Genomic DNA, 13522 nt, shown 5'->3' on the forward strand with positions numbered 1-13522 from the left:
CCCCCCCCCCCCCCTCCAATAGGAGAGGTAGAATAAGAGGGGAATGAATTGGCTTGGCCCATCACTGCCTCCTCCCCCAGATGCGGTTTGCCCAGGAGGTGGGCACCCCCTGGAGCCTGGCTTTCTGGCTGGGATCACCTCAGCCCTGCCCCCTCTCCAGCCCCCATCTGAGAAGCGTGGGGGGCAGATGCACCAGCCCAGCTGGGCGTTGGTTCCTCCCCACCCCCCAGCTGGGGTTTGTCTGGGGGGTGTGGGAAATGCTCCCACTAGGAGCTTTTCATAACCTTGTAGCCTGATGAGCTAGATGGGGATCAGCTCCACCCCGTTCTGGGGAGGTGGCAGGGCTAAGCTGGTCTGGCTGGGGGCGGGCAGTGTCTGGCTGGCTGGGCTGGTGCCCTTGCCTCCGCACCCTGCTCCTCTTACAGGCAGGGCTGATCTGATCCCAGCTCAGCACAGGCAGACCCTGGCTGGGGTGTCCGGTGCAGGGCTGGGCTGGTGCATTTCCCTTCTCCTCTTGAAGGTGGGGGGCTGGTGAGGGGGAAGGGCTCAGCTGATCCCAGCCTGGTGAGCCAGGCTGCAGGGGAGTGAAAAGCTCCCTCTCCACAGTGGCCAGAGCCTGCCAGAGTGGTGGGGGCGGGGGCAGTGCCTGACCTCCATCTCTAACAGGTGGGGGCAGCCTGATGAACTGGACTATGGGGGAGTGAAACCCCCCGCATTGGGGTCTTTCCTCCTTGCTGGGCAGCTCCTGACTGGGGGGGCTTGTGCCAGGCTGAGTGTGTGAGTTCTCTCACCCCCTCTCACAGGTGTGGGGCTGGTGGGGCAGGCCTGAGCCAACTGGAGCCCTGCTGGCCAGGCTGCGGTGGGTAGCTTCTGCCTGTCTTGGCCACCCAAACACTGTGTGTCAGTTCAGTTTGTTATTGGTTCAAGCTATGCAGCTTAGAAAAACCTTGGGCTTTTTGAGCCTCTATACTTAGCCTTAGACAGTGATTTTTGGCTTTGAAGCGCCTTTTGTTTCTTCTTTTTTTTTTTCTGCCAGTGCCACCTGTGGATCAAAGATCTGTTCCGAGCGAAGTTGTATAGGCCACTTTTTTCTTGTTTTTATCCTTTACATGAAATTTCCTTCCATTGTTTTCTCCAATAAGTGTTGTTATACTAAAGAAACCTTAAGATGTCCAGACAGCTAAATTGACCTTGTGATTTTCATTGCAACCCCCACTTCTACCACTTGTCCATCCTAACTGTTGTATCTAAATCTAGATTATATACTTTTTGGAACAAAGACCGACCTGTCTAAAGAGCTAGCACACCTTCCAGATGTTGTAAAAATATGTGATTAAAAAACAAGCATCACAGCATCTGCCTCAATGACGAATCAGGGTTTCTTAGCTCATTATACTCTTGGGTAGAGCAGTTAATTGGAAGGCTTGTTTGCACTTTTATTAGTTTATTTGTCTATTTTTTTTTTCTGAGGGATGCTGTTTTGCAGAGCTCACGGCAGACTTTAAATATCTCTTTTGCTTCCCCATCATCCGATATATGGACAGCCACAGGCCCAGGCAAGGGAAATATTAACATGTGAAATATTATTTTTCTGATAGAGAAAATAGAGCGAACAGTTCAAATTGAAGCTTCTACGGTAGAAATAGAGGAGCGAGGAGTGAAACTCCGTTTAACAGTAGTCGATACACCAGGATATGGAGATGCCATTAACAGTCAAGACTGGTATGTCTGTTTTTAACCACCATCTTTACTGGCTAAATGCATCAGTGTGTGCCTAAAGAGACAAGCTGAATATGTTTATCTGTCCTTTTTATATGTACCTTGGCGATTCAGCAGCTGGGAGTGGTTTTCTGAGAACAGCTCGTATTGTTCTTTTATGTTGTGACATCCAAAAGGGAAGCAACCACTTCATGTTTTTTTTTTTTGGTTTGGTTTTTTTTATAGTAATGTATTTGTTATCTTGAGATTACAGTAGACTGTCTTCTTAGCCCTGTCCATTTTTGTTTGGAAAGAAAACACTATAGTGACTAAAGCTCTCATGCTTTTTCTGCTTTTTCATAGTGACTTTCTTCTCTACTTGTTGAGTACAAAACCTGAATGGTGTGGGAATGGCAGGGGCAGAGGGCAGTAGTCATAACTGCTAAAAGAAGGAAGTTGACAAGTGTGGAGTTGTCAGGGGAGATTTGAGGACTCTGCACAAGGAGAGGTGACAGAAGGGAGCTTTAGACATCAGGTAGAGACCATTTAAAATTGATATTTGGCCTAGTGTTGCTTTTTTTTGTTTTGTTTTGTAATTTTATTTACCCAAATAACTTTGAGAGTGTGGGGTTCATGTACAAACTAAAATGGAATTAGAATATTCATCACAACCATAAAACCTTTTATTTCCTGTATCCTAACTGCAAAAATTCCTTGTCATAGATTAAAAAAAAGAAGTATCGACCAAATTCTTCTCTGATGTAGTTTAACTGCAGTGAGCTGGAATTATGTGCAGCCAGATATATCTGCCTGCATATAACTCCTTCCCTCTAGAATATCTTGCTTGCTGCTCTTCTGCTGGGACATAAGTTTTTCTACGTACATTACTAGTTGCTAGTGATGCTTGTTTTCTTAGTCAAAACTGCTTATTTCTGTATGTCAAAGCCTTGTCAAACCTGTCTATTCTGAACACTTGCCAGGCTGCTGTTTTAGGGCCCCCCCATATGTTGGATCATTGGCTTTAAGCCATCCTGTGTCTCAGCCGAATCTAAGCACTGCCTGTGGGTTTGGAGACATTCTTGGGATACAGATTCTCTTCTGTCACTTCTGACAGCTGAGGCCCTGCAGTCTCACTGTCTATGCCTTGAGGCTAGGGAATGGGACTAGTGAGTCTTTGTAAATGAGATTTCTAATACAATTCCTCTTTACTTTAGATGGCACGAGAAATATACAGTCCTAGGTAAATTATAAGGAACTCATTTACCATTGCCAGCCTCAGTTTCCTTCCTGCTTTTGAGTATATTTGGGGCCTTGGTCAAAGTGCTCTGGGCTGTCCAGGATCCTTTTCCTGAAGTTCGTGATTTTTGCTCCAACATATGGAGTCTTTCTGACCTTTATAGTCAGCTGCTTCCCCTTTTAGCTGATCTGTTGACTTGTTTCTCCCCGTCTCACCAAAAGCCTGCTGCATTTTGTTGCTCATTTCTGCCCCAAACCCTCCTTTGTGTCTCTGGCCCATCCAGTTTCTGTGCTTTAAAAGGCCCCAGCACTTATTTCTCTACTTCCTCTCCCAGGGGACTTTTATTTCTCCAAAGTTTCTCTGCAGAGAAGTTAGTGAAAACTGGTTTTATCTAAATTAGTTGCTGATTCATTTTGCTTTGCCAGATCTAACAGTCTTAAATGATCGGCATTTAATTATAGGCATTGCGCTAGTGCATCACCCCTCTGCTTCGCTATTTAGTCTAAGGATTGCAAGGTAAGGAAAAGTAAATGATAGCTACAAAGTATACAAATTGGGTGGTTCATAAAGCCAAACAGGAGTTTATAAATTGTACATAGATATTACTCAAGTTCTTGTGTATGCTGTTAATTAAATTAGGAAAATTGGCCCTGAGGTAAGTGGATTGTAAATGAAGATACAATGTAAAGGCAGTGCTAATTAGGGAGCCTAGATTATTAATGTTTCCAATTCAGTCAGTGGCTAAACTTTAAATTTTCATACTAATGCTTTTAAAAATGTCTGATGAATAGCTGAGCAAAATATACTCTATTTTTTATTGAAATTTCCTCTCAAAATAGAGCAAGACAAATACCTAAGAACAGGGGTGCTGAATATATAGCATTCAGGCTGGACCTGGCCTGCCAAGCTTCTCTATCCACCACGTGAAAAATGGAGTGTGTGGCAGGGTGAGAGTGGCCTGTTACAGAATATGGGTCCCTTGGGCCCTGGTGGATGTGGTGATGGGTGGTAGGAGGGTGAGTGACAGCTGATACAGATCCAGTTCCTTTGCCTGTCTTTGTTGCCACAGATCTACTGTCTCTACTGGCCCTGCTGTTGCTCTGTGCTGGGTTGGGGTCAGGGTTCCCACTGCCATGTGCTCTATGTTGGAGCTGGAGCTGGCAAAATAAAATAAATAGAAGCAAAATATATAGAAGACTTATTCATTCTAGTTTATGCCAGATATGCAAACAAACAAAAAGAAAATTTGGGGAAATGGCGAACGGTTTATACAATTCCTACACCTAAGACTGCTTTTTGCATTGTATTTTCATTGAACAAAGTTTAGACCGTAATGAAGAATACAGTTGGTTGCTGTATTTTGTTTTCCTTTCTTTCTATGCAGTGCTTTGCAAGATGATTATAAAATGGAGGCAGTTTACTACTTTTACCAGCTTTCTGAAATGAATGTGGAATACATTGGTTGAAAAGTTGAAAGCATTGTGGGAATTGTGTTTTCAGCTTCCTTATGTTCACCCAGTGATGTTAAACTAATTAAAATTAATTGTGACATCAGATTAACCGTAAGGTATCTTTCTGGTCTGCAGTATGCTCTTGCTCACTTTCAGTACTGGTGAATTCCGTTGCAGTTAAAACCTCCTAAGCCAGCGTATTGTGTTACATTAAGACCTTCCTGTTGATTGTGTTATAATGCCCTTTGTTTATTCTGTAAAGAGATTTCTTACAGGCCTACGTGTTTTCCCCTTTCTGGAGCAGCTTGCCAAGCAAGGTGGTTCCATGGTGGTTCAGACATGTCTGAATAACATAGCAGAGAATTCTGTACTAGGCTTTTGGTACCAATTCTCAGGACAGTTTGAAGTACACAGTAGAAACCAAACCATTTTCCTTCAATATGGTGTAACATACACTTTTAGTTTCTTCTCCTGTCCCTCTTTCCTCCAGTCTATATTAAAGACCATAGATTTTTATTTTTTTTAATTTGAAAAGGATTAGAAATGATAGTGCACAAAACACAGGAAAGCAATATACATTATACAGTGTAGTGCATACACTATTCCTGTCCATAAAGTTTGGTGTGTAACAGTAAAGGTGATTTACAACACAATGTCTCCTGGCTTTTACAGAGCTTTTGCTAAGGCGCCCTCTTCACATTACAGGTATTGTGCAATTAGCTGGTTAATTGCGCAATTAACTGATGCTAGTTACATATGCAAAGTACCAATATCCATAAAAAGGTCCAACGAACTACCAAGTTATGCATTTTTGAGGTGTAACTTTATAGCTGTTTGGTACCCAGCTGTAATTTGCTTGTCTCTGCTGTGGTTGGGAGCCCTGTCACCTGACTGAGCTCCAAACTGCAGGGGTCCGCCATGCCCAGCTGGGGCTGGAAGCCCTGTAGCTGCGGACTCTAGGTCCTGGCAGCGCCCTATCGCTGCCAGGGTGGGGAGTACCACAGCTGCAGATGTTGGGTCCCAGCTGTGGGTCTCCTGGTACTGGGACCCAGCCTGGTCCTGACAGTTGCGGGGCATGGCTGTGATTTCCCAGCCCTAGGGGTTACGTGCACCTTTGAAACTGGGAGATTGCAGCATCTGCATCCTCCAGTTATGGGAGCTTGCTTCTTGCCAGTGCTGGGGAAACCTGGGATTGGGCTCCCCCTACATCAACGGTAAGGTGCAATGGGATCTAATGCATGATCCCACAATCACACTTCCTGCCATGCATGTGTGAGTCTGTGGATTGTCCATTAGATCCCATTGAACCTTTACCTGCGTGTGTAGAGGGGTCCTAGGGCAGCTGTGGAGAGGGGTAGCAGAGAAGTGAATTACCTTTATCATCCAAAGGGGATAGCCTGTGACAGCAGTACCTCCCATTGACTGTGCTAGTAGCACTGAGCACAAGCTTTTAACTTGATTACTTTCTCTCACTGCTTATCCTCATTGCTTCTTCCTCAAGTACAATTTGCTGTTGTAAGGAATTACCAGCAGATGGTGCTGATCTGGAATTAGGTTTGTGAAAATGCTTGCTTCTGAATTAGTATAAGTGACTCTGTCATTTTTTTTCTGATGGTATTATAATTTACTGTGGGTATAGTGTTATATGCTTCCGTGGAAGGTGGTAAAAGGTAGCAAAATGTCAGGAAACCATGTCCAAAAGGCTAATGCTAACTCTCTAACAGTCTTTAAATACTTTCCACATAGGCATCCTATGTACCTACTTGTTGTTTTCTGTCCTTCTGTTCATTGACTGGCTTGCCATCCTGAAAGAAGCAATAACAATTTGTATGAGTTGGGAGAAGGCTGTCAGCAGTGGCCTTTGACCAAGAAAGGACAGCAGCTTTGGGGTGGGAGGGGAGGAAATAAATTAGGGAGGATGTATTCTTTCCCTTTCTATAGAGCTGTTTCTGGACTTTACACAATAATGTATTATAGAGCGCATTTTAAACATCTATAAGAAGAGATGGGTATTGTCTGTCTGTCTGTCTGACTCTTGCTTATCTTAATTTTTATCATCAGTTTGTTTTGTAATTATCTATACAGCTTCCTTTTCCATTTGCATTGGTTGTAGTGACTGATGCTACTTTCTGTAAATCATTTTAGGTGGTACCAGCAGCATTATCTACCATTTCTCTTAAAAGGACCTGTTATTAGTTAATGATAACTTTGACTTTTTGCTCTGAAATCATAGAATCCTAGAAAGTTAGGGTTGGAAGGGATCTCAGGAGGTCATCTAATCCAACCTCCTGCTCAAAGCAGGATCATCCCCAACTACATCATCCCAGCCAAGGCTTTGTCTGGCCGGGTCTTAAAAACCTCAAAGGATGGAGATTCTACAACTTCGCTGGGTAACCTGTTCTAGTGCTTCACTACCCTCCTAATGAGAGAGCTTTTCTTAATATCTAACCTAAACTTCCCTTGCTGCAACTTGAGATCATTGCTCCTTGTTCTGCCATCTGCCACCACTTGGAACAATTTGGCTCCATCATCCCCTTTGGAGCCCCCCTTCAGGTAGTTGAAGGCAGCTGTTTTAAATACATCCTCTGTCATTTCTTCTCCAGACTAAATATGCCTAGTTTCCTCAGCCTCTCAAGTCATTTGCCCCAGCCCCCTAACCATTGTTCAAGGTAAGATGTTTGCATTCATCTTAAATATTAAAAGTCTCTGAAGAAAGGATTATCTGAAGAGAGGATTTTTTTCCTTTTAATTAACCACCTTTGACTTGACGTCTGGGTGCTTATATGTTTTTAATCGGGGACTCAAAATTCAGCAAGAATGTTATCTACTTGTTAGGGATCTTAGCTGTTACAGTTCAGTGAAAAAAGCCCCCAGATGGCCAGATCATAAATTTCTGAAAAACTCCATTGTCTTGCAGGGGAACAGAAAATAAGAGTTGGGGTAAAAGATGCTGGTGAGGGAAGGGATTTGGATGAGGAGCCCAAGAGAGAAAGGGAGATGACCTAGGGAAGAGGAGCTAGAAGAGAAGAAAAGTCTGTGACTACTAGAGATGGGTTCCAATCCAAGTTATGGATTTCCTTTTCTGTAATGTACAAATGTTTGTTGAATTTGCTGGCAATATATTTATCCCACCCTCTCTAGTTGCCAGTCTGCATGGGATATTGCAACTTATTACTGCAACCAGCAGCAGCATTAGCTTGAGCGATGGATGTGTAAAAGTTCCAACCCTGCTGTTGATCCATGTATTGTCCATATAATATTGTGAAGTAGTTAGCTTTTAGCTAGCTTTCTTTAAAAAAAAAAAACAAAAACCCAAAAACCCTAGGAAGTGACAGGCAGTTGAAAGTTAGCAGATGCCAGATTTGAGAGAGCCAGCTTTGCAGTGCTAGCATTCCTTTAATATCAGTTTTGTGTGCAACTCTTATGTCTTCGGTGTGAAGTGAGAACAAGGATTTTACACTGAGATTTTTGTACCTAGAAGAGTGCTCTGCAGCTTTCACACTTACTAAATACACCCTTTGTTGCAGGAAGCAGTCATGAAAGGGACTACTGACAACTTTACTGCTAACAAATTTGGTTGTTAGATACTGTCCATATATTTTGTTTTATTTTTGCTGCAGTGTGACAGAATACTCTTAAATACAACACTCGGTTACTGATAACTGTTACTTTTTGTTATTCCTGGCTTTTGTTAGGTTGGATTTGTGTTTTTTGGCAGCTCGGGAATATTTGTCATTTTTCCCCAATGAACTATTTAAGTGAAATGGTTGCGCTGTTCGCTGTATAGTACAGGATATGCTGTCTTCTAAGTAACGAGAGCCCTGGGGGGTAAAGCCAGGTGTTTCCCGGAAGTCAGAAGGTACGGGACACTAGCGCTACATTTATAGAAAAAACTATAGCAGTTAGTACTAGAAAACTGCACGTAAACTAATTACGTTGCCAGACAGATTTGTAAGTGTTGCTTTTTCCACTGTTTGTACTTGTTTTCTGTTCTAATACAGGTTTCCCTCAATTTATGCAGTACATGCATTCCTGGAAATCTGCACATAAATCGAGTTCGCATAAAGGGAACCCAATTTACGATGTAAGAAATCGGGATACGTTCCCATGGCAGTGAAGGAAGGAGGGAGGAAGGCTTGGACTAGGGGAAGGGCTGGGGGATGGGTGCAGTGCAGCCCGTCGGCCGCTTCCAGAGTTGCAGCAAGGAGCAAAGTGGAGGGAACTGTCAGTGGGTGCGGGGCGTGGGACTGAGGGGTGTGGCTCTTGCTGCAATACGCACGCTGGGGGGCTGTGCTGGGCTCTTCCCGGGGGTGGGGGGCGCATGCCCCCAGATCTGCATGTGGGGCAAGAGCAGGCGGCACTGGGCTCTTCCTGGTGCTAAGGGCGGGCAGCAGTGCTGGGAGGGGGGGCTGCTGCTACCCCAAAACTTGCCGTAGCACCCCCCCCACCTGCCCTTTCAGCAACACCACCGAGCACTGGGAAGAGCCTGGTGCTGTTGCCGGCCCCAGCCTGCAGCGGCAGCCTACTCTCATTCCATGTGCAGATCTGGGGGCACATGCCCCCCAGGAAAAGCACATCACAGCCCCCCAGCTTGCAGCCTTCCAGGGGTGTGTGTAGCAGCAAGAGCTGTGCTCCCCTGTCCCACACCCTGCACCCACTGACAGTTCCCTCCACTGCTCCCTGCTGCAGCCCTGGGCCTCCGCTTCTCCTCACTCACCCCAGCCCCTGCTGCAGTGGCCCCAGGAGCAGCTGACACCAGCTGCCTGTGGTTGCTGGACTGCACTGTGCCCTGAGCCGCTGGGCCTCCTCTTGTCCCCACTCACCCCAGCTCCTGCTGCAGCAGACCAGCCAGTAACCAGTACCACCTGCCTGCAGCATGGCATGACAGCCCAGGAGCTGGGGTGAGTGCAAAGCCCTGGGAGGTTTGGGGCACGGTGCAGCCCAGCAGCTCCAGACAGGTGGCGTTGGCTGCTCCCACAGCAGCTGCAGCAGGGGCTGGGGTGAGGGGGCCCTTCTCCCCACAGACTTACTTGCTTGAGGGAGGCACCTATGCCAATTGCATGAGAGTGAATTTACTTTTGCGTGTAACAAATTTTGATTATAAAAAGGGTTGTTGCATAAGAGCAAACTTGCATATACAGAACCTGCGTAAGTTGAGAGAAACCTGTATTCATGTCTCTTCAGTCTCATTACCTTTCAGCATCATAAATAAGCTGTCTAGAGATCAACAAGAAGATAAAATTTATTAGGAAGGCAAGGATTTCTTAGGGTGATATCTTTTATTGGTCCAACTGTGTAGCTGGGATAGTTAGACAAGCTTTCCAGTGCAAGACATTCTTCAGCAGGTCTGACCAGAACAAGTTAGGTACAGAATAATAAAGAAAAGTTGTTAGAGGGGGTGAAAGAAATTCCCAGGGGTAGTAGAAAAATAAGTGGCAGAAGAAAAGCAGCTGGTTCTAGTGGGAGATCAAGTGGGCCCATCAAAAGGGAGGTGGGTCATTCTCTCCTTTCGTGTGTGAAAAGAATTCAGGAGTCAGGTAAAATATAGCATGCCATACAACCAATATCCGTTTAGTCCTTTCTTCCTACTGTCTAGCCTTTTTTCAACATATCAACATATGTGCTGCAGCTGCTGCTTTTTTTAAACGAGTTTTACCAAGACAATAAAGTTTTGCAAGAACTTTTCAAACTTGTTTTAAAGACATTTTTCTGCTTTCCAGTGTCTTTATGATCATAAGGCTTATAATTATCATGATACTAAAGATGCATCAAGCAGACATTCATGTTAATTCAGTTATTAATACTCTTTGATATGAAAGAAGTATAGTTTTGCAGGTGGATGCTCTTTGAATATACCAGCTTCTTCTGTGTCATCCAAAGTCCTTGTATTTAAAAAAAAAAAATTTGATAGGCTATTCTTCTGCTTTCACTTAAGTAAAATACTTAAATTCCTAATGTAAAAAATAATAAGAAATGTCTGTAATGCATGCAAGAAATGCCTGTTGCATGGCAGGTTAAATGGATCTGTATGAAACTAAAAAGCATAAACTTTCCTCAATTCCATTTCCATGTGTGTAAAAACATGATGGAGCGGGGAGAGAGGAAACTCCCTTAATGGGAAATCTGTCCGCGGGATTCTGACTCAGGTCCTAATATCAGATGGTGTCATGATGATATTTCCAGACCTGAGGCTAGACATCTTCTGACTTCATACCTGGATATTTGTTGCGATCTTTTTAATGCTGTTCCTGTTTAAGACAAACACCCAGATGACTCTCACACTTCTGTAGCACTGGGTTTGGTTATAGGGAAATTGAAAAGAGCACCACTGTGGTATTGTAATCTTTATCTCAGCAGAGAAAAAGGTAATGGTAAGTTTTTTGTTTTTTGTTTTTTGTTTTTTTTTTAAGATGAGCATATAGCACACGAATATCTGCCTACTCTTGCATATGTATTCTGTAGGTTCCCTTGCCTTTTTCCCCTCCTTCATTATTTACATTGTAAACACTCCAGAGCAGGAAAGAGTCTTATTTTGTGAGACCTCTACTAACCTTTAGGGTGCCAGAAAAACCAATCTTTTTGGTATTTAAAAAAAACCCAACCCTTTCATTTTCTCTTTTTAATAACCAGTGTATGTGTGTATCAGTGCTTGCCTGCAACATAACTTTATATTTCATTACTTCCTTTCAGTGCGTATGTGAAACTGCTGTGTACTAAGTACAATGATTTTTCTTTGCCAACAAAAGAAGGTTCTGTATGTAGCAAAAAATAGCTTAATAAATCACTTGATGTTTTAGCACATGGCTTTCAAATATATTTAGACTGTATTCAGATAGACTAAAATATCAGAATTTTTGTAGGTAACCCTGGTTTTGAGGTCAGAGTTGTCAAACTGTAAATCAAGAGGATATCCTGGATATGTCATTTGTCAGCTGGTTTAAGAAAAAACAAATCTTGACCCCTATGTTCCTGTCTTTGTGTTGTCTCACCATTGAGTTTGTTTCTCTGAACTTGCAGTTGAACTTTTTACCCAATAAAAGTTAATTTAAAGTTGTGCCAGACACAATTGGACATTATGGGGGAGACTACATATTGCACACTGTACAGTTTTTATCTTTATTTTATTGTTCTTATTGTCAGTGGCAGATAGAGTATTTGGAAACTGAATTTTCTTTGTGAAAAATGTAATCGGATCATATGTTCCTTCTTTTCTTTTTTTCCTTTTTTATCAGAAATTATTAAATAGAAAAAAACCCCAACATATTTAAAATCTCTCTGTTTCATATCACAGCTTCAAAACAATCATCCAGTACATTGACAATCAATTTGAAAGATACCTTCATGATGAAAGTGGTCTGAACAGGCGCCACATCATAGACAACAGAGTCCACTGCTGTTTTTACTTCATATCTCCTTTTGGACATGGGTAAGAACGTTGATTTGTATTTTACAGTGTTTTGTCTGAAGCGTAAGTTTGGTAATTTCCTTGAATTGGAGACTAACCTTCATTCTGATGGGGTTATTTCCCTAAATTGTCAGTCAGCCAGCACAATTAAAAAAGTCTTTGGGATTAATAACTGCCTTTTTCTTTGTGCTCATTCCAGTAGGATCTTTATATTGTTATAGAAGAGTAGATATTAAATTGTTTATTGCCCAGCAGCACAAAAAATTAGTAGAATGTAGATGAAAGCTTGATTACAATTCAGCTCTTAAATGAGCAACCCAGTAAAGGAGTGCTCCAAGTAATTTAATTTTATTGCATAGAGTATTTACATGGTAGCCCTTAATTCAAGGTATCTTTCTTCATTGTTAGTGCAGTAATCACTGATGTGTGCCACTAACCTGTCTGTTTAATTCAATAGTAGCTTAGATTTAGTGTAATTGTGCTTTTCTGTTTGTAGGCTGAAGCCTTTAGATGTCGAGTTCATGAAAGCTCTTCATGGAAAGGTCAACATTGTACCTGTGATTGCCAAGGCTGACACTTTGACACTGAAGGAGAGAGAGAGACTGAAGAGAAGAGTAAGTTTAATGTTCAGGCATCAGACAGGTGGCTCAGCACAGCTCTCATGCCAAATAAAAATAACAGTAAGGCTGAAAGTGGATAAACACGCTTAGCCAAGATGCACAGTATGTCTAATGTACACCCATGTCCTCTGTGCATATAAATTAGGAAAATCCTATGAAAGTCCATGGTGCTTCATCAAATTACACCAGCAGAAGATCTTCTCCTCTTCTTTAAAAATGGCTGGGTTGGTAAAAGTCACAATTCGGGGAACACCTGAATTTTCATGAGTTCCTGGTCTTGAATTGGAGTTGCAAGATTATTATTCCACAAAAGACTTTGGTTAAATCTTCATAGTTTCATAGTTTGTGGGGTCGGAAAGGACCTGAGCAGATCATCAAGTCTGACCCCCTGCCATGGCAGGAAAGAGTACTGTGGTCAAACGACCCCAGCAAGGTGTTTGTCTAGCCTCCTCTTAAAGACCCCCAGGGTAGAAGCCAGCACCACTTCACTTGGAAGTTGGTTCTAGATCCTAGCTGCCCTGAAGTGAAGTAGCGCCTCCTGATGTCTAGTCTGAATCTGCCCTCTGCCAGCTTGTGACCATTATTTCTAGTCACTCCTGGTAGTGCTCAGGGGGAACTGGGACTCCCCCAGTGCCTGCTGGTCCCCTCTGACTAGTTTGTTAACAGGCCGCTAGATCCCCCGTCAGCCTCCTGTTATGGAGGCTGAATAGGTTCAGGTCCCGTATCCTGTCCTCATAGGGCCTGCCCTGCTGCCCCCTGATCATGTGAGTGGTCCTCCTCTGGACCCTTTCCATGTTGTCCACATCCCTCCTGAAGCGCGGCGCCCAGAACTGGACGCGGTACTCCAGCTGCGGCCTGACCAGTGTCGCATAGAGGGGGAGTATCCCATCCCTGGACCTGCTCGAGATGCATCTGTGGATGCATGACAAGGTGCGGTTGGCCTTCCTGACTGCATCCCCACACTGCTGGCCCATGTTCATCTTGGCATCAATGATGACTCCAAGATCCTTTTCTGCCTCTGCACTGGCGAGAAGGGAGTTCCCCAGCCTGTAGGTGTGGTGCTGGTTCTTCCTCCCCAGGTGCAGCACCTTGCACTTGTCGGTGTTGAATT

At 43.6% G+C, this 13522-nt stretch overlaps 1 protein-coding gene across 1 annotated transcript in view; it reads left to right on the top strand.

Moving 5' to 3' along the window:
• LOC109290455 (septin-2) overlaps positions 1–13522 on the top strand; it is a 73701-nt gene that overhangs the window by 19708 nt on the left and 40471 nt on the right. The window contains exons 5-7 of the mRNA XM_019506966.1: positions 1599–1722; positions 11678–11812; positions 12288–12405. Of these exons, the coding sequence (XP_019362511.1) occupies positions 1599–1722; positions 11678–11812; positions 12288–12405 (377 nt within the window). The remainder of the gene's footprint in view (positions 1–1598; positions 1723–11677; positions 11813–12287; positions 12406–13522) is intronic.

This window comes from Gavialis gangeticus, unplaced genomic scaffold (genome assembly GCF_001723915.1).
Source record: "Gavialis gangeticus isolate Ggan-Ray unplaced genomic scaffold, GavGan_comp1, whole genome shotgun sequence".
Classification (NCBI taxonomy): Eukaryota; Metazoa; Chordata; order Crocodylia; family Gavialidae; genus Gavialis; species Gavialis gangeticus.